This window comes from Oncorhynchus mykiss, chromosome 19, assembly GCF_013265735.2.
Source record: "Oncorhynchus mykiss isolate Arlee chromosome 19, USDA_OmykA_1.1, whole genome shotgun sequence".
Lineage (NCBI taxonomy): Eukaryota > Metazoa > Chordata > Actinopteri > Salmoniformes > Salmonidae > Oncorhynchus > Oncorhynchus mykiss.
In genome coordinates, this window is record NC_048583.1 from 26,135,293 (window position 1) to 26,153,842 (window position 18,550).

Here is an 18,550-nt window from a genome sequence, read left to right on the forward strand (position 1 = left end):
TGCGCCTGTTCACCACACTCTGCTCTCCTGCACCTGACTTCACCTCCAATACACAATCCTAACAGGTTCTTTATATAAACCGCAACACCATTTGGCATTTCTGTCTTTTCAGTAGATGTTGTAACCATGTATTACTACCACTGTATCAAAGGTATTATCTAAGTGAGTTTCAGAGATAGTCAGAATATGAAAGTCATCTGTTACAAGCAAGTTATTGACTTCATGGACCTTGTTTCTCAAGCTGCATATGTTAATATGGGCTATTTTTAGCACTTTTCTGGGTTGCTTGATTGTTTTTAATACTTTACTGGGAAACTTATCAGAAGTAGACTTGATAGTGCAGGGTGAGCTGCACAAAGTGGTCTTCCTACTAGGGCACACAGCCTCAGTGCTAACAGTGCAACTCTGGTTCATAGGCTCATGATTACTGCATCCAATAGACCTGAAAATAGCTGTGCAGCGACACTCCTCATCCAACCTGACAGAGCTTGAGAATATCTGCAGAGAAGAATAGGATAAACATCCCAAATACAGGTGTGCCAATCTAGTGTCATACCCAAAAAGACTTGAGGCTGTAATCACTGCCAAAGGTGGTTCAACAAAGTACTTAGTAAATTATCTGAATACTGTGATATTTCTGTTGTCATTATGGGGTAGTGTGTGTAGATTGATGAGGGGGGGGGGGGGGGAACAATTTAATCAATTTTAGAATAAGGCTGTAACGTAACAAAATGTGGAAAAAGTCAAGGGGTCTGAATACTTGCACTGTATAAGATCTCCTAAACCCGTGTTAACCTCAGACCTTATTTTTGGCATTTATTCCAAACCCCTTATTATTTCCCCATACATTTTTCCCATAGGGATGGCTGAACCAATGATATGTATAAACGTGACTGGGCTGAACGAACCAGAGGTAAATTATTTCCGGGTTTTAGCAGTACAAGCTGGCGAGCTCTATAGACCCCCAAACCACATAGTACCCATGTGTTATAGTACCCATAAAACCTAGCAGTCATGCAGGGAAATGGTTCCAATCGTTTTTCCACCATTCATTTTTCCCATAGGTGATTTTAAAAACACATAAAATAAGGGCTGTGTTTCGTGTAGGCTTACCCTGGCGTGACGTTTTGATAAACATGTAAATCTCTCAGACAAGGTGACTTATCAATATATTAGACTCTATTTAACGCTCAGTTTTGTAAATGCTAATTAGCATCAAAGTAGAAGTTCCTTCATTTCAACTCTAGCTGATACCTTTACTAACAGGTATTGTATCAATTTAAAACCTGTACAAGACAGTTCAAAGAATTTTCCATTTAATAGAAATGTTGCCAATTTATTAGTTGCTACATTTATTTAACATTAGATAGTTAATCAAGAGAATCTTACCTTTGACTCACTTAGGATCATCACGGCATTTGTAGTACTTTATGATAGCCACATTAGCAGCTAATTAGCATTTCATTATTGGAGGGGGGGGGGGGGTGTAAATACAGGCGAATATACACTATATGAACAAAAGTATGTGGACACCTGCTCGTCGAACATCTCAATCCAAAATCATGGGCATTAATATATAACATTGATGTTGGAAAATTGCTGCAGGGACTTGCTTTTATTCAGCCACAAGAGCATTAGTGAGGTCATTAACTGTTCAGCAGTCTTATGGCTTGGGGGTAGAATCTGTTAAGGAGCCTTTTGGACATAGACTTGAGGCTCTGGTACCGCTTGCCGTGCGGTAGAAGAGAGAACAGTCTATGACTTGGGTAACTGGAGTCAGGTCGGGGACTTATGTTGGCCGATTAGTATTTTGCTCTCGGAGCGTTCAAAGCACACACTGGACGCTCTGGCAGAGGAGTAGGGTTGATCCGAGCATTTAACGCCAGTCAAGCACCTGAGCTAACTGGCTAACGTTGGCTAGCTACTTCCAAACACAAATGAGAGAACACCTCACTCTGACCATTTTACTCACCCTAGTATAGCTGGTTAGGCTGTAATTAGAGCACTGTATCCAGAGCATTGGTGACTAACTGTGCTGCTGGCAACAATTTAATTAAGCTTTTTTTGCCGACTTTTACTGACAAAGGCCATATTCAACAGGTGATGAGGGTTCGTAAATTCATCAGTTATTCGGCACGAGAGTGCTCTGAAATCGGAGTAGATAGCCAGAATGAACAATGTCCATTGAAACACACAACGACTCTACCACTTAGCTAAGAATGATGTGACTAATAAAGACAATAAACATTGGGTAGTTAGTAAGATAGCAGATAGTTAACAATACTGGCTGGCAAGTTCAATATATTAGTAGCCAACTAATGCTAGGTAACTAGCTAACATACCAGTACATACTGCTGTAATGCTATGCGGTTCGTTATGATAGCGTAGCTAATAAATTGTCAGCCAACATAACGTGTAACGTAACTTAGTTGAAAAGTCATTACTTTATTACATTGCTCACATTTTAACATGTCACAATTAGTTAAAGCAATGAATTTGTATCCACTCTCATTTAGCATATTTTCCTCCAATCTGAAAATGTGAAGCCACGCCCATTTTCTGAAGAATTACATTACTAAAAGCACAGACAAAGTGTCCACTGCATGTATACTTTGTATTTTGGCGAATTTAGTATGACATCCAGGAACTTTTTGGCATACTAACTATATCCATACTTGAACCAATAAGCATACTATATACTCAATTCATATCACAAATAGTGCAGTTAGTATGAGCATTCGAACACAGCTCAAGTTTGTTTCTAGTAATCTCTCCTCCTTCAGGGGCTTCTTCTTCTTTGTACATTATATGGCCATTTGCAACCAACTTTAAGGTGCATTACCACCACCAACTGGATTGGAGTGTGGATCTCAGTTCATCTTACATTATAAACTGGGTGGTTTGAGCACTGAATGCTGATTGGCTGACAGCTGTAGTATATCAGACCGTATACCACGGGTATGACAAAACATTTATTTTTACTGCTCTAATTACTTTGGTAACCAGTTTATAATAGCAATAAGCCACCTCGGGGGTTTGTGGTATTTGGCCAATATACCACACCTAAGGGCTGTATCCAGGCACTATGCGTTGCATCGTGCATAAGAACATCCCTTAGCCGTGGTATATTGGCCATATACCACACCCCCTCGTGCCCTATTGTTAATAACCCACATGAATATATGCTCCTAAAAACCAATGAGGAGATGGGAGAGGCGGGACTTGCAGCGTGTGAAGCGTCACTGGAAACAAGTTGTTTTAGCACCTGGCAACAAGACGTGCGCGAGCAGTGTGGGTGCAATGATGTATGTGTAAATGTATTTTGCACACGACGTGGGCGGTGTAATATGTTGACCAGACCGGACGTAAATGTACATATGCATGTTATTCAATCATTGCACCCACACTGCTTGCAGAGCATCTGCATGGCCAGGCACTAAAATAGAATGGGTTCTATTTGTGACTCTCAATGCGCTGCAAGTCTGGCCTCTCCCATCTCCTCATTGGTTTTCAGGAGCATATACCCACATGGGTGATTGAAAAATGAACTTAGGTCCACACTCCAATCGGTTGCTATAATGCACCTAAAGTTGGTTGCCAACCGCCATATAAAGTCCAAAATAAAAAGAAGCAGCCTGAAGGAAGGAGGAGAGATGACTAGAAATACATTTGGTTTGCCGTTTTATCTGTGGATTAATTGTTGGAGTAGAGGACCTTGTGCATCTCAGGTAAAATAAACAACCCAATGTTTATCTCCCAGGACAAATGAGCTAGCAAAAGCAAGCTAGCTAGCTAAATTTCCATAAATGTTTAATGCTTTTCGACTTGTCCCCAAATTAATATAATTGGTTCTGAGTTTGTTTTGATATTTCAAATTGCATGTCCTGATAACATCTGGTGTGGGTGGACAAAATCAACATGCGTGTGCGGTCTGGTCAGCATGTAAAAGATTAGCCATGTAACGTTAGTGTCTCTCACCTGTGAACTGAACTCTGCTTGCCTTGGCATCCCGGACCCTCTGGTCTCTGAACACGAATGATACTAGTGTAGACGGAAATTATGGGATGTGCGTTTACAGAACTTAACATGGTAATGATACCATTGGGTAAATTGGGTACATTGGGTAAACTCCGGTACCCTAAACTGTACTCCCACACAAGGGCCAGTCAATTACGGAGCCATTCTGCCTCTTATCAGACAACCGCAAAAAAACAGTTACCTACTGTAGAGTCTATGAGTCGGTACAGTACCGTTAGTTCTTACCGTTTCAAACTTCTTCTTGTCTATGTCGGTGATTTCTCTTTGTTTTCTGACAAAATGTGTTAGAGAACACATTTCCATGTTGGTACATTGCACAGAGGAAAAGTTAAGTTTCCTTGGAGACCGTATGAGCGCCACGGTTGGTTACCTGTTCTTCTTTGGTATCATGGTGTTCGCACATTTTGTTTGTGCATGCTGCCACCTACTGTGCGGTAGTGTGTGGCCAATCACGTTACATTTTGGTTTACCTTTTGATAGTGGTGGAAAAATAACCACCCGCTAAACCTGAATAGTGTAGGGCAGCAGATCTAGGCATTAGGTTTACGCATTAGGTTTGGCCTAATAGTCAACATAGAACAACATTATAGCAGCCCCATTCATTGCCCTACACTACATATTAAACACAATTAACACATCTGATTAGTAGGCTATATAATCAGTTCAATGTCAATAACATATCCTAATATTTTCAGTCTGATTGCGCTGATAAAATCTCTATTAAATTTGTTTTTTGTATTTCTTTGTCCGTTGATTGTGGGAAGACAGCTTGCAACCTAGAGAAAATGTCACCCTGAAAAAGTCTCAAAGGAAAGGTGGATAGTTTCAGGGAACAATGGACAGAGAAATAGGCATTCTTACCATATTTCTCCCATGTCAAACCACAATGTCTTGTTTGAAACTAAAAGGTTTCTGTTTGCAAATAATCAAATATTAGACATCCGTATGAATCTAAGTATGGCACTTCCAAGTTACCTTTCCACGCATACAGAGGCTCGACTGAGGCAGAAAAATGTAAGCTTCAACCCATGGCTACTCATCTGTTGCTTAACACAACAGAAGTGCTTCTATAAAAACTACCTGGGTTTAAACATCCTATATTCTGAAAATGAAAAGCTCAATTATAGAGACAGAATAGCAAAGTACATTTTTTGACTCCTCGAATATTGAAGGCCGCAGCTCAGCTTCAGAATGTCATGGAGAGGAATCAATACAGTGCCTTTGGAAGCTATTCAGAAGCCTTGACTTTTTCCAAATATTGTTAGGTTACAACCTTTTTTTTAAATGTAATAATAGTTTCCCCCCCTCAATCTACACACAATACCACATAATGACAAAGCAAAATCACGATTAGACATTTTTGCAAAATTATAATAAAAAACAAACAAACTGATATCACATTTACATAAGTATTCAGACCTTTTACTCAGTACTTTGTTGAAGCACCTTTGGCAGCGATTACAGCCTCAAGTCTTCTTGGGTATGACACAACAGGCTCGCTCACCTGTATTTGGGGAGTTTCTCCCATTCTTCTCTGCAGATCCTCTCAATCTCTGGTTTCCAGGTTTCCTCCAGATGTGACGCTTGGCATTCAGGCCAAAGAGTTCAATCTTGGTTTCATCAGACCAGAGAATCTTGTTTCTCATGTTCTGAGAGTCTTTGGGTGCCTTTTGGCAAACTTCAAGCGGACTGTCATGTGCCTTTTACTGAGGAGTGGCTTCTGTCTGTCCACTCTACCATAAAGGCCTGATTGGTGGAGCGCAGCAGAGATGGCTCTCCTTCTGGAAGGTTCTACAAAGAGAAACTCTAGAGCTGTAAGTGACCATCAGGTTCTTTGTCACCTCCCTGACTAAGACTCTCCTCCTCCGAATGCTCAGTTTCCCCAGATCTCTGCATCGACACAATCCTGTCTCAGAGCTCTACGGACAATTCCTTCGACCTCATGGCTTGGTTTTTGCTCTGTCGTGCACTGTCAATGTTGACAGATGTGTGCCTTTCCAAATCATGTACAATTAAATTAATTTACAGGTGGACTCCAATAAAGTTGAAGAAACATCAAGGATGATCAATGAAAACAGGATGCACCTGAGCTCAATTTCAATTCTCATAGCAATGAGTCTGAATACTTATGTAAATAAGGTATTTCTGTTTTATTTTTAATACATTTGCTAAAGTGTCCAAATCTGTTTTCGCTTTGTCATTATGGGGAATTGTGTGTAGATTGCTGAGGAAATGTTTTTATTTAATCAATTTTAGAATAAGGCTAATGTAAAAAATTGTGGAAAAAGTCAAGAGGTCTGAAAACTTTCTGGAGGCACTGTGTATACCAATATACATAAGTCCCTTACTTTGTGGGCATTTTAAACTTTGTTTCTTGCATAAGGCATCACAGAGATAATATGAAGCTTTCCATAACAATACTTATCTGGATACTTTTAAAAATGTATTTCAAAATATAAAGCTAACAATTATTTTTCCCCTTTTAACAAAGGGTATGGCATACCCTCACTCAATTTGAGCCCTAGTTTTAACTAAACACACCAAGCCCTCTGCAACTGGATTCTGGACTTCCTGACGGGCCGCCCCCAGGTGGTAAGGATAGGTAACAACACATCCGCCACACCAATCCTCAACACAGAGGCCTCTTGGGTGCGTGCTCAGTCCCCTTCTGTACTCCCTGTTCACTCATGGCTGCACAGGCCAGGCATGAGTCCAACACCATCATTAAGTTTGCCGATGGCACAACAGCCTGATTACCGACTAGACAGCCTATAGGGAGGAGGTCAGAGACCTGGCCGTGTGGTGCCAGGACAACAACCTCTCCCTCCATATCTCCCTGTGTTACAATAAACATCTTGGTTCATTCATCCCTGTCTGCTCTTGGGTTTCCGTGTCGCTCCGCCTAACACAGAAGATAATTAAAAACATTAAATCATTTTATTTTTATTTTTTAATTGGGGGGGGGGGGGTGGGGGGGGGGGGCTGGCTTCCCTTGGCATCTATGAATATACGCCACTGGTTACATAGCAATAGTGCTCACTCTGATCATGGCATGTAGGCTCTTGCCAACAGTTTGCAGATACAGTGTGGGTAGTCTACTACATGAGTCTAATGAGATTTATGGACAAAAGATTATTATTTGTATTTGTCAAAGGACAGCCAAGCATTGATCATCATGTCACCATAATAAGACCCTTGATATTTATTTAAACGGACTAATTGATTAATTTGAGGCATTTGACCCAAGTTGTTAGAAACATGAATACTTAAATAGGCCTACATTTGGTCACTGACAATAATTTCTAATAGTGTTAGATCTAACTACTGTCCAACATTTAATGAAGTAGATCCAAATACTTAAAAAAAAACATGTTTTACATAAACTTATATCCTTGCACTTTCACCACCCTGTGAAGTACATTATTTATTCTGTAGCCTAAAACGGCATGGTTTCCTGAGTCATAACGGGACTCCCAAGTTTACTTAAATATTTTGGTTTTTAGGCTATATCAATATTGGCACATGAAGGCGTTTCCACCGTGATTTATTTTCTCGCATAATTAATTTCACTGACACAATGATCCCACCATGTCGAACAAACAAATTATCTGTCAGCATTTATAAAATTGTTCCGAAACTACCTGTTTCCATCACAGCTGTTGTGATTTTTTAGATATGTTATTACTTGCATAAAAAAATGTGGATGGAAACGTGGTTACTGACCTCCATACAAAAACTCCTCGCTTGGTGAGCGGAAAGAACGCCACCTGCTGGAGAAGACAGTATTTTGTCCCCAGTTATCCCTCTCCCTTCGCCTCAAGTCCTGAAAATGTGGGTTAGACATCCGGAAAAACAAAACGCATATGCATCTGCTGGACATTGGTCATTACTTGGTTTAACAATACGGACGCCTTACTTCTGCTGATGCTGAATCACAGTAAATGCTTTAAAGCCTATGTTTGCTTGATCTGGAAATGCGAGGTGAATGCTGTGGGGCCACTGCATTAATCGGATTCACCTGCAGATCCTTGTACTGCCGCTGCAGATGTCAGATTGATCATGTAGCCTTTCACAGTGTGGTGAAAAGCGATTGGACAAAAAGTCAGCTCGGGTCGCGAGATAGGAACTAATATTACTTACCTCATGTTTCGCTGGGGATGGACGTTTCAGTACACCGTTTAGCAAAACATGACAACGAGACGCTTCTAAAAAGCGAAACATTTATAATTCAATAATATATTACATAGCTATCAGACTGGGTTATGCAATAAGCCACTTACGTCGGAAGTATTCTCGTTCCTGGTATTAAGATCAAAGATATATGCATTGTTGTAGCAATATTTGAGAAAATTGTCTAGCCCGCAACTTCAACAATTCAACTCCTGGCAGTGAGTATTTCGCGCCACCACATCATTGAATTTGTTAATGACATTCTTGATGACTGGCTAGTTAAATCATTACTTGCAATTAGTCTCGCATGTAGTTTTGATGTAGTTTGACTTTGAAAGCTATTTTCTCATCTTTTTTTGCAAGAATGTGCCTAGAAACTAAGTGGGCGTGTACGGTTTACAAAACAGTTCAGTGTAGTTGTGAGTTATAATATGTGTTTTATTAAAGTCTGTGTGGCACTGACACTTTGCTGTACAGTGCAATCTCTTTCAATGTAGCAGTTATAGTAACGTTACAGTATTCCCTTCTAATAACTAGAGGCTGAATTATTGGAGAATATCCAGTCCACCTGTGGGGATATCTTCCCCATGACTAGTGTAGTGGCTATCATAGTCATACCCTGCTATAGTATGTATACCAGTGGTGGTAAAGGCCAGGTTACGATAACATATACTTGCCCTATATATGTGGCCCTGAACCACAGTTCTAGGATCAGCCTTTCATCTCAATCCTAAACATAATATAATTCACTCGGGGGGTGGACAAATTTGACTTTAGATCAGTGACCTGTTGTTCCTATGATTGTGAAGCTGACAACCATGGGCCTCCTGTTGCTAACTTCTGACCATGACCAATCAACATTGACCTCTCACCCTTTCTCTCACCTCTCGCAGATCAGAAATGTCACAGGCGAGTCAGCACGGAAAATGGACACTCTCCAGCAGCGATGACGACAACGATGACCCTCTCCCTTCTGCCTCAAACAACAACAGCCCTCTGTTGTTTGGCAGCCCCCCGCCTGACCAACACACATCTTCAGAATCTAACCACAACTACCCCAAGATAGGCTCCAACTTCCACCAACCCAAACATGATCCTGATCCTCCACCTTCCATAGAGGTGAAACCTGAACCTAAATCTGACACAGTGACTGCTGCCCCCCCCATCTCTATTGGCTCTGAGGCCAGACATGCAGCTCATGCCAGCCAATTGAAGCCAGTAAAGTATGATTCCAACCAATCCAGCCCCTTTCTGGCTGGTAAGAGGAAGAAGGATGAGGATTCAATTTCCGGCTGGGCTCTCTCAGACAGTGATGATGACGATAAGGATAAAGGTCAAAGTTCAGGACAGAAAGACCCGCCACCCAAGAGGTCGAACCCCAAGCTGAAGAAGGCAAAGGTGGAGGAAAGGCCTCCCAGCCCCCATGGCAGAACCTACTACATAGACGAACCAGATGACTTCTTTGAGACTAGCGTGCCGCCTGTCAATGACACATACAGGTTCTACCTCAACAAGGTCACAGGGCTGGAGAAGAGGTACAACACTGGGGCTCTGCACATCAAAGGTGAATTAATACTCTCTCTGCTCTAATGTCTGTGTTGACAGTAGAGACTTGTATGACTCCCCAGGTAATCATCAATGGTTCTGTGTCCTTATTTCAGAAATCCTCTCTCCTTTGTTCGGGACACTGAAGGAATCTGTGCAGGTATGAGATCATTGAGATGCACTAGTACTGAAATATGTTGCTCGGTTGACTCAAGGAGATGAAAGACAGTTTGCCTATTTTAGTTTTGTTATCTGTCCTTTCGTTTGTAGTTCAACTACTGCTTTGACATTGCCTGGATGTTGCAGCAGTACCCACCGGAGTTCAGGTAATGCCCTACTCTTTGTTAAGCTCAAACTATATACAGCTGACAACCGTCAGATTCGTTTCCAACACCCCCAGAACCGAAAGGAAACACCCCATGGCCCAACCTGCAATTCATATATGGTGACCCCAGAAAGCCAGATGGAGATGTGTAAATTAGACTTTAATTCATATTAATCTATCATTTAGATATATTAGGCCTAATATTATTGTAACATAGGCTATAGCTAAGTTTCCATCCAATTGGAGACATATTTCATGCAAATATTCTAAAACCGGCAAGAAAACAATATGGACCTTTTCCTACCAGAGATGTTTCCATCAAATTGACTTGTTGCAGATAAAATAATGTGCGTGATGACGTAGTGCACATAAAAATACCTTTTTGCAGGTAAATTCCCATGTACCAAATAAGAAGTTAAATGGGTTCCCATTGCATTTTCAAATCAATTCTCACAAAAAATGTGTTATATAGCGAGTGTGCCCACTCTGGTATTGGCACGTGCGCTTATAGCCTACATGAGATTATTGTGTACTAAAGAGCGAGATTATTTTCATTTGTCAAACGGCAGCCAAGCATCGATGATCATTTCACCAGAATAAGACCCTCAATATTTATTGGAAAGGGACATCAAGCTCCTCAACTTGCACTTTCACCACCCTGTGAAATTCATTTATTTCATCTGTAGTGGGAGGACCACACAACATGTCATTGTGTGACTCCAAGTTTACTTCGATATGAGGGTTATTTTTCAATATTTACGCATAAAAGGGCTCCCACTGACCTTTCTCGCATTATTAATTTTTACCGACCCAAAATAACCCACTTTGTCTTGTGTATTTTGTTTTGTCGACATTTGATAAGTTTACACACACATTTTCTGTTTCCATCAGGCCTGTCAATACGTTTTTTTTATCTGACATAAAAAGGTTGTATGGAAACCTGGTTAATGCTGCAGTAAATGTACCTGTCACAAGGAATAAAGTTACCAGCTAAGATGATACATACATTTTGAAATGTGCTCCATACTGAGATGCGGTGTCTTTTCCCACGATAGACTGCACCAACGATATGGTTTGGGAACACACTCTGTGGTGATCGGCTTATGATTTTCTAGTGTAAAAGGACGCCGAACCCGACGGAACGTTAATTTCTCCTGGAGAATTTCAACCAATGTCCTGCAACCTGTGGCGTCTCTTCAGAGGAAAGGGACCACCATCCTCCTCCAGTGAATTTCAGAATTTTTAAAATAGTGAAACATTAAAGTTATCCTTTTTAAATAAAAGTATACTAAATATATTCACTTCAGCAAATAATTGATTAAAATACACTGTTTTACAATGGTCTACAATAGCCTCAATAGCACTCTGTAGGGTAGCACCATGGTGTAGCCGGAGGACAGTTAGTTTTCGTCCTCCATAGACTTACACAGTAATTATGACACGTTCCGGGGGACGTTCTCCAACCTATCAGTTCTTGACTGACATGTTGTCCACCCAATCAAAGGATCAGAGAATGAATGTAGAACTGAAAACATAAGCTACAGCTAGCCAGCACTGCAATGCATACAATGTGGTGAGTATTTGACTCAGAAAGAGAATAGTTGAACAGTTTAACAAATTAATTTATTTTAAAAAATGTAAGAGTAGCGAGAGAGAGCTAGCTCTATTTAGTATTTTGTCACTTACACATTCACTTACTTAGATAGCTAATGCAGCTAGCTAGTTTAACCTACTCAAACACCTGGCTCAAACAGAGGGATGCCATTTTGCTTAGCTGGCTATGGCTATCCAACACTGGAACTCTTCCAAGTCAAGGTTAGAGCTGTTGCCGTGACCGTATTACCACCACAACGGCAGTCATTAGTCATGACCGCAGGAAAATCCTAGGTGACAATTGAGTCATGGAAATCTTTTCTTATGCACTCTGGACATGTGTCGGTAGTACCCAACTTGCTAATGCTCATCAGGTCACTAATGGCCTGGTACTCAGGTCTCGGTTGTCCCTCTAACCACTCTGACATCAATGCAAATGCTCTCAAAAATCACATCAAGCTTATCATCAAAACAGTATGTGCTTTTAAAAATCACCTCACCGTGACATGACATGTCTACCAGATGAGCTTTATACACGATTTCAAAAGTTTGGGGTCACTTAGAAATGTCCTTGTTTTTTAAAGAAAAGCAACAAAAAAATACCATTAAATTAACATCAAATTGATCAGAAATACAGTGTAGACATTGTTAATGTTGTAAATGACCTTTGTAGCTGGAAACGGAAGATTATTTTTAAAAATGGAATATCTACATAGGCGTACAGAGACCCATTATCTACAACCATCACTCCTGTCTTCCAATGGCACGTTGTGTTAGCTAATCCAAGTTTATAATTTTAAAAGGCTAATTGATCATTAGAAAACCCTTTTGCAATTACGTTAGCACAGCTGAATACTGTTCTGATTTAAAGAAGCAATAAAACTGGCCTACTTTAGTATCTGGAGCATCAGTATTTGTGGGTTCGATTACAGGCTCGAAATGGAGTGGGAGGCCCCGTTGCACAACTGAGCAAGAGGACAAGTACATTAGTGTCTAGTTTAAGAACCAAACACCTCACAATTCCTCAACTGGCAGCTTCATTAAATAGTACCCGCAAAACACCAGTCTCAACATCAACAGTGAAGAGGTGACTCTGGGATGCTGGCCTTCTAGGCAGAGTTGCAAAGAAAAAGCCATATCTCAGACTGACCAATAAAATATTAAGATGGGCAAAAGAACAGCCACTGGACAGAGGAACTCTTCATAGAAGGCCAGCATCCCAGAGTCGCCTCTTCACTGTTGATGTTGAGACTGGTGTTTTGCAGGTACTATTTAATGAAGCTGCCAGTCGAGGACTTGTGAGGTGTATTACACAGCGAGTTTCAGAAGAAAGTCTTTATTTCTGGCCATTTTAAGTCTGTAATCGAACCCACAAATACTGATGCTCCAGATACTCAACTAGTCTAAAGAAGGCCAGTTTTATTGCTTCTTTAAATCAGCACAACAGTTTTCAGCTGCGCTAACATAATTGCAAAAGGGTTTTCTAATGATCAATTAGCCTTTTAAAATGATAAACTTGGATTAGCTAACACAACGTGCCATTGTAACACAGGAGTGATGGTTGCAGATAATTGGCCTCTGTTGACCTTTGTAAATAATCCATTACAAATCTGTTTCCAGCTACAATAGTCATTTACAACATTAACAATGTCTACACTGTATTTCTGATAAATTGATGTTATTTTAATGGACAAAAAAAAGTGCTTTTCTTTCAAAAGATATATTTCTAAGTGACCCTAACCTTTTGAACGGTAGTGTATATATTTAATTCTCAGACTCTGACATTGCTTGTTCTAGTATTTCTATATTTCTTAATTCCTTTTCTTTTTTGGGGATTTGCGTGTATTGTTAGGTATTGCTGCACTGTTGGAGCTAGTAACATAAGCATTTCGCTACACCCGTGATAACATCTGCAAAGTATGTGTACTCGACCAATAAAATGTAACTTGATGTATTTAAACCCTGCTACTATTACTACTGGTGAAGGTGACGCCCTGGCCTGTCTGTTCTACAGAGACAAGCCTGTTCTGATTGTCCACGGAGACAAGAGAGAGGCCAAGGCCCGTCTGCTCCAGCAAGCCCAGCCCTACAGTCAAGTCCGATTCTGCCAGGTAGCACATCTCTAACCTTCTTCTCTTTTTCTCCTCTCCTCTGCAACCTCTCTTTTTTTTACTTGCCCTTACGGGCTTCCCCTCTTATCTCAATTTACTTTCCTCACGCCTAGTTCTCCTCCACCTTCCTCTCACTCTCCTCTTGCCTTTGTTTCCCACAAAAATATTCACATTGTGTCACATTGTATTTTACACCGTAGCCCACCAGAGGGAGACATTGATAAGAGACATTGACTCACTTCCTAAACTCAAACGAATCAAATCGACTTAGCCTATTTCTTCTGCTCCATTCTCCTATTCTTTCACTCCTGACCTATTTTGAGGTATTATTTGAATCACAGTCTTCTGTAAAAGTTTTTTGAAGTTAAGTCATTTACCTAATCGCCAAAAAGCAGTCTGCTAGCCAGCCAACTGTAATGCATTATCCTAATGAGCCATCCCAGTGCCTCATCTGTGTTCATTTGGATTTTCTGTTTGTCTCCTAACAGGCCAAACTGGATATTGCTTTCGGAACACACCACACGTACGTGTTCTTTTTCTCCCCTTGCACCATATCTCATCCATGTACCTTTTTGTAATTTGATCGGGAGTTTTGAAGAATTGTCTCACTGAGTTGGATATGCTTATTTTCTACATCAAACGGTGGCCTGAGCGGAATATGGTTTCATAGGTAAATGTGTTCAGTTGGTCTCTGAAGAATGAGCTCACAGTCAGGGCCAGGGTTCTCTTTGTTTTTCAATTCAAAGTGCTGTGGAGCTGGAGCCCAAACAAACGATGCTTTAGCTAAGCGTACCTTTTAATGCACATTAATGTTAACCCGAGAGGAAGGATCTGAAATTGACGGCAGCGTGCATAAGTCACCTATCATACCCCCACTCAACATGCAAGTGAGCCTGGATCAGTATTCTGTACCATCGCCTTTCCACTGCCATTATAACACTCAGTAACTACTCTAAATGTCAACTTGAGAACAAACTGAAAGCCAGGTTGTCTGTTACATGAGATGATAACTGATTAGTGGGGAACTACTTTGTACGCTACTTTCATCCGATCTGTCTGCGCAACACTGCTTAAGTCTTCATCTTAACTACTCTGTTTTATTCTAAGTGTTAAACAGGAGAGCCAGTCTCTGTTTCCATTGTTGCATACTTATACGTTTGATTTCTCCCTGCTCCCCTATCGCTGGGTTGAATGATTCTTATGGTTTATTCAGGTACTCGGAGACTGAGGTTGGATGCCTCGGGGGTGATCTCTCCCTGTTTGAGAGATTTCTGTAGCGGGTAAATAAAATATTGATGCCTAGATAATCCTTGTCTAACACCCGTGTCTGCTCTGGTGGGTTGCACTTTGCTGCTCCGTGATTAGTTCGACCTCGGGCTGAAGACACACGCACAGTTACTTACACAATATTAGGCACACACACATAGGCTACACCTACACAGAGAGGTACATACACACAGTCACAAACACAACAAGATGAGCAATCAGAGGAACGCTCTCCTCTCTCCTCTCGTCTCATTGAATCATGAAGAGGTTTTCCTCCAAGAGATTAATAGAAAGGATTTTTCAAATCCTCCTAACACAGGGTCTCAATTTAGTCTCCATAGGAGTGTTTGGCATTCATATATTTCTCTGCCTAGAGTTTCTAAAAGGCATCTAATGGTATATTTTTCAAACTTTGAAAAACACCAAACCAAAGTCTGTGAAACTTAAGTGTTCGTTACCTTCAGCTCCTCCAGTTCAATAGAGTTTTAACACATTAAACTGCTGGTCATTTCCGTGCCAGAATGGCAAATAAGTTATCATACATTTTATGTGCACCACCAACACAATGAATGGAAAAATAGATTCAAAGGAAATGGTCATTCGCTGAATGTGCAATATTAAAGGAGGGCTGTGATTGGGTTAAGGTTGATACAGTGCATTCGGAAAGTATTCAGACCCCTTGAATTTTTCCACATTTTGTTACTTTTCAGCCTTATTCTAAAATTGATTAAATATAGTTTTTTTCCTCAGCAGTCTACACACAATACCCCATAATGACAATGCAAAAACAGGTTTTTATACATTTTTCCAAATGTTAAAAAACAAAAATACCTTATTTACACTAGACACTTTGCTATGAGACTAGAAATGTAGCTCCGGTGCATCCTGTTTCCATTGATAATCCTTGATGTTTCTACAACTTGATTGGACTAGATTTGGAAAGGCTCACACTTGACTTATGTAAGTTCCCACATTTGACAGTGCATGTCAGAGCAAAAACCAAGCCATGAGGTCGAAGGCCGTAGAGCTCCGAGACAGGATTGTGTTGAGGCACAGATCTTGGGAAGAGTACCAAAACATTTCTGTAGCATTGAAGATCCTCAAGAGCACAGTGGCCTTCATCATTCTTAAATAGAAGAAGATTGGAAACACCAAGACCCTTCTTGGAGCTGGCCGCCTGGCCAAACTGAGCAATCGGGAGAAGTGCCTTGGTCAGGGAGGTGACCAAGAACCTGATGTGACTCCGACAGAGCTCTCGAGTACTCTGTGGAGATTGGAGAACGTTCCAGAAGGACAACATCTCTGCTTGAGAAACAAGATTGTCTGGTCTGACGAAACCACGATTGAACTCTTTGGCCTGAATGCCAAGCGTCACGTCTGGAGGAAACCTGGCACCATCCCTATGGTGAATCATGGCAGCATCATGCTGTTGGGATGTTCTTCAGCGGCAGGGACTGGGAGACAATTCAGGATCGAGGCAAAGATGAACATAGCAAAGTACAGAGAGATCCTTGTTGAAAACCTGCTCCAGAGCACTCAGGACCTCAGACTGGGGCGAAGGTTCACCTTCCAACAGGACAACGACCCTAAGCACACAGCCAAGACAACGCAGGAGTGGCTTCGGGACAAGTCTCTGAATGTGCTTTACTGGCCCAGCCAGAGCCCGAACATAAACCTGATCTAACATCTCTGGAGAGACCTGAAAATAGCTGTGCAGCGAAGCTCCCCATCCAACCTGACAGAGCTTGAGAGGATCTGCAGAGAGGAATGGGAGAAACTTCCCAAAAACAGGTGTGCCAAGCTTGTAGCATCATATCCAAGAAGACTTGAGGCTTTTGTAGCTGCCAAAGGTGCTTCAACAAAGTACTGAGTAATTGTTCTGAATACTTATGTAAATGTGATATTTCAGTTATTTTTAATAAATTTGCAAAAATGTCAACCTGTTTTTGCTTTGTAATTATGGGGTATTGAGTGTAGATTGATGAGGGGGGAAAAACTATTTAATCAATTTTAGAATAAGGCTGTAACTTAACAAAATGTGGAAAAATCAAGGGGTCTGAATACTTTCCTGAATGCATTTTAATTCCAAATGATATGTATTAAGAGAGCCCACTCTGGAAATGAGATGTGCTTGTACAGTATATTGTCAAAAAGGGTACTTTTGAGAGATTTACGTTTATATTTTTAATTGTCCGTAAAGAAATGTTATTTTAAACACTACTCATATTTCAGAGCACACAGTGAGGTTTCAAATGACACCAAGACTGGCTTTGTAGCATCGACAGACTCATTGTAATGTAAGGCCAAAATGACGTTTTCTTAAACTTGAATCAATTGTTTCTCAATAATAATGTTGAATACAGACTTTGAAGGTATGCCAAACATTCTTCCTCCCAAGGATATTTATTTATTTTATTTCAGGAAAATCCGAAACATCATAAATATCTTTGAGCCTTCCTGGCGTGAAATTGCTCTAATAGCTAAAATGCACTTAGTGTTTATCTCCCTCAGAATACTGATGTGGTGGAATTATGTACTCTCTTCGTTCTATAAGGGCTATTACTTTGTATTAATGCTCCAGGATAGATTGTATGAATGACCCTGGAAAGGTATGGTAGATTCACTGGCTGAGGTTAGGTAAGATTCTAGAAATTAGATAATACATGAGATACATTATACTAAACAGAGCAGTGAAGATGGTGTTGCATCTTAATCAGATTGACTGGATAAATACAGAATACAAATCTGCAAAGTCTCTTGAAGTTGAATGTTGTTGTGGTTCAGTTGTTGTATGTTGCCTGTGTGTTTGTATGTGTATGGTGCATCTGCATGCTCGTTAATTGTGTCCTCCATCTTGTGTTGTCAGGAAGATGATGTTGCTGTGGTACGAGGAAGGCTTCAGAGTGGTCATTCTTACCTCCAACATGATCAGAGCAGACTGGTACCAGAAAACACAGGGGTGAGTCTCTGACAGTGGCCATGTTTGAAGACTACCATTTCTATAGACTGATTGCTATGCTAGGTGACAGTTTCGACAGTCTCAGTTGAGATAAGGTGAACTTCAACTTCATAATTCTGTTGTTAATGATTAAGTTATTGATTTCCTGTTTTTGCCCAGGTTTCTTGCATTGCCGGAGAACCAGGTGCCTTTAAAGTTGTTAGTTTGTGGTTTAAATAACAAAAACATTAGTCTCATATCTGAGTTGAATAGCTGTCGTCGTGATGTCTATTCATTCCCACGTTAATAACACATTTTCTCTTGGTTTCCATGACAACTCACTCAGCAGGCTGAAATGAGGCGCATTTCATACCCAAATGGTAACGGGGCACGTTTTTCATTTTTTGGGGCCAAACCTTTCATAGGAAGGAACCTGCACTGATTATTTTACAGAAACACATAGGCCTATTCAATATCTCTGCAGTTCATCTCTCTCTTACACAAACAGTAGAGATGTAATCATCCCATTTTTGTTTTATTCTGTCATTCAGGTGATTCCATCAG

General features: G+C 40.7%; 2 protein-coding genes across 8 annotated transcripts in view; one reads left to right on the forward strand and one right to left on the reverse strand.

Annotated features, from left to right (window-relative positions):
• Nucleotides 1-8,060, reverse strand: part of efcab11 (EF-hand calcium binding domain 11) — an 86,247-nt gene extending 78,187 nt beyond the window's left edge. Inside the window, exons 1-2 of one of the 6 annotated variants that reach the window (XM_036954505.1) lie at nucleotides 4,264-4,443; nucleotides 3,979-4,041 (exon numbers count right to left, since the gene is read on the reverse strand). In XM_036954505.1, the coding sequence (XP_036810400.1) occupies nucleotides 3,979-4,041; nucleotides 4,264-4,341 (141 nt within the window). In that variant the 5' untranslated portion in view covers nucleotides 4,342-4,443. Of the gene's footprint in view, nucleotides 1-3,978; nucleotides 4,042-4,263; nucleotides 4,448-7,761 lie in introns of those variants that run through there. The other 5 variants (XM_036954503.1, XM_036954504.1, XM_021573711.2 and 2 more) reach the window with 5 other exon arrangements.
• Nucleotides 8,061-8,132: 72 nt separating this feature from the next.
• The window catches only part of tdp1 (tyrosyl-DNA phosphodiesterase 1), a 61,777-nt gene continuing 51,359 nt past the window's right edge, over nucleotides 8,133-18,550 (forward strand). For both annotated transcript variants that reach the window (XM_036954502.1, XM_021573707.2), the window contains exons 1-7: nucleotides 8,133-8,426; nucleotides 9,102-9,772; nucleotides 9,870-9,913; nucleotides 10,024-10,079; nucleotides 13,686-13,782; nucleotides 14,271-14,305; nucleotides 17,915-18,007. In XM_036954502.1, the coding sequence (XP_036810397.1) occupies nucleotides 9,109-9,772; nucleotides 9,870-9,913; nucleotides 10,024-10,079; nucleotides 13,686-13,782; nucleotides 14,271-14,305; nucleotides 17,915-18,007 (989 nt within the window). In that variant the 5' untranslated portion in view covers nucleotides 8,133-8,426; nucleotides 9,102-9,108. The remainder of the gene's footprint in view (nucleotides 8,427-9,101; nucleotides 9,773-9,869; nucleotides 9,914-10,023; nucleotides 10,080-13,685; nucleotides 13,783-14,270; nucleotides 14,306-17,914; nucleotides 18,008-18,550) is intronic.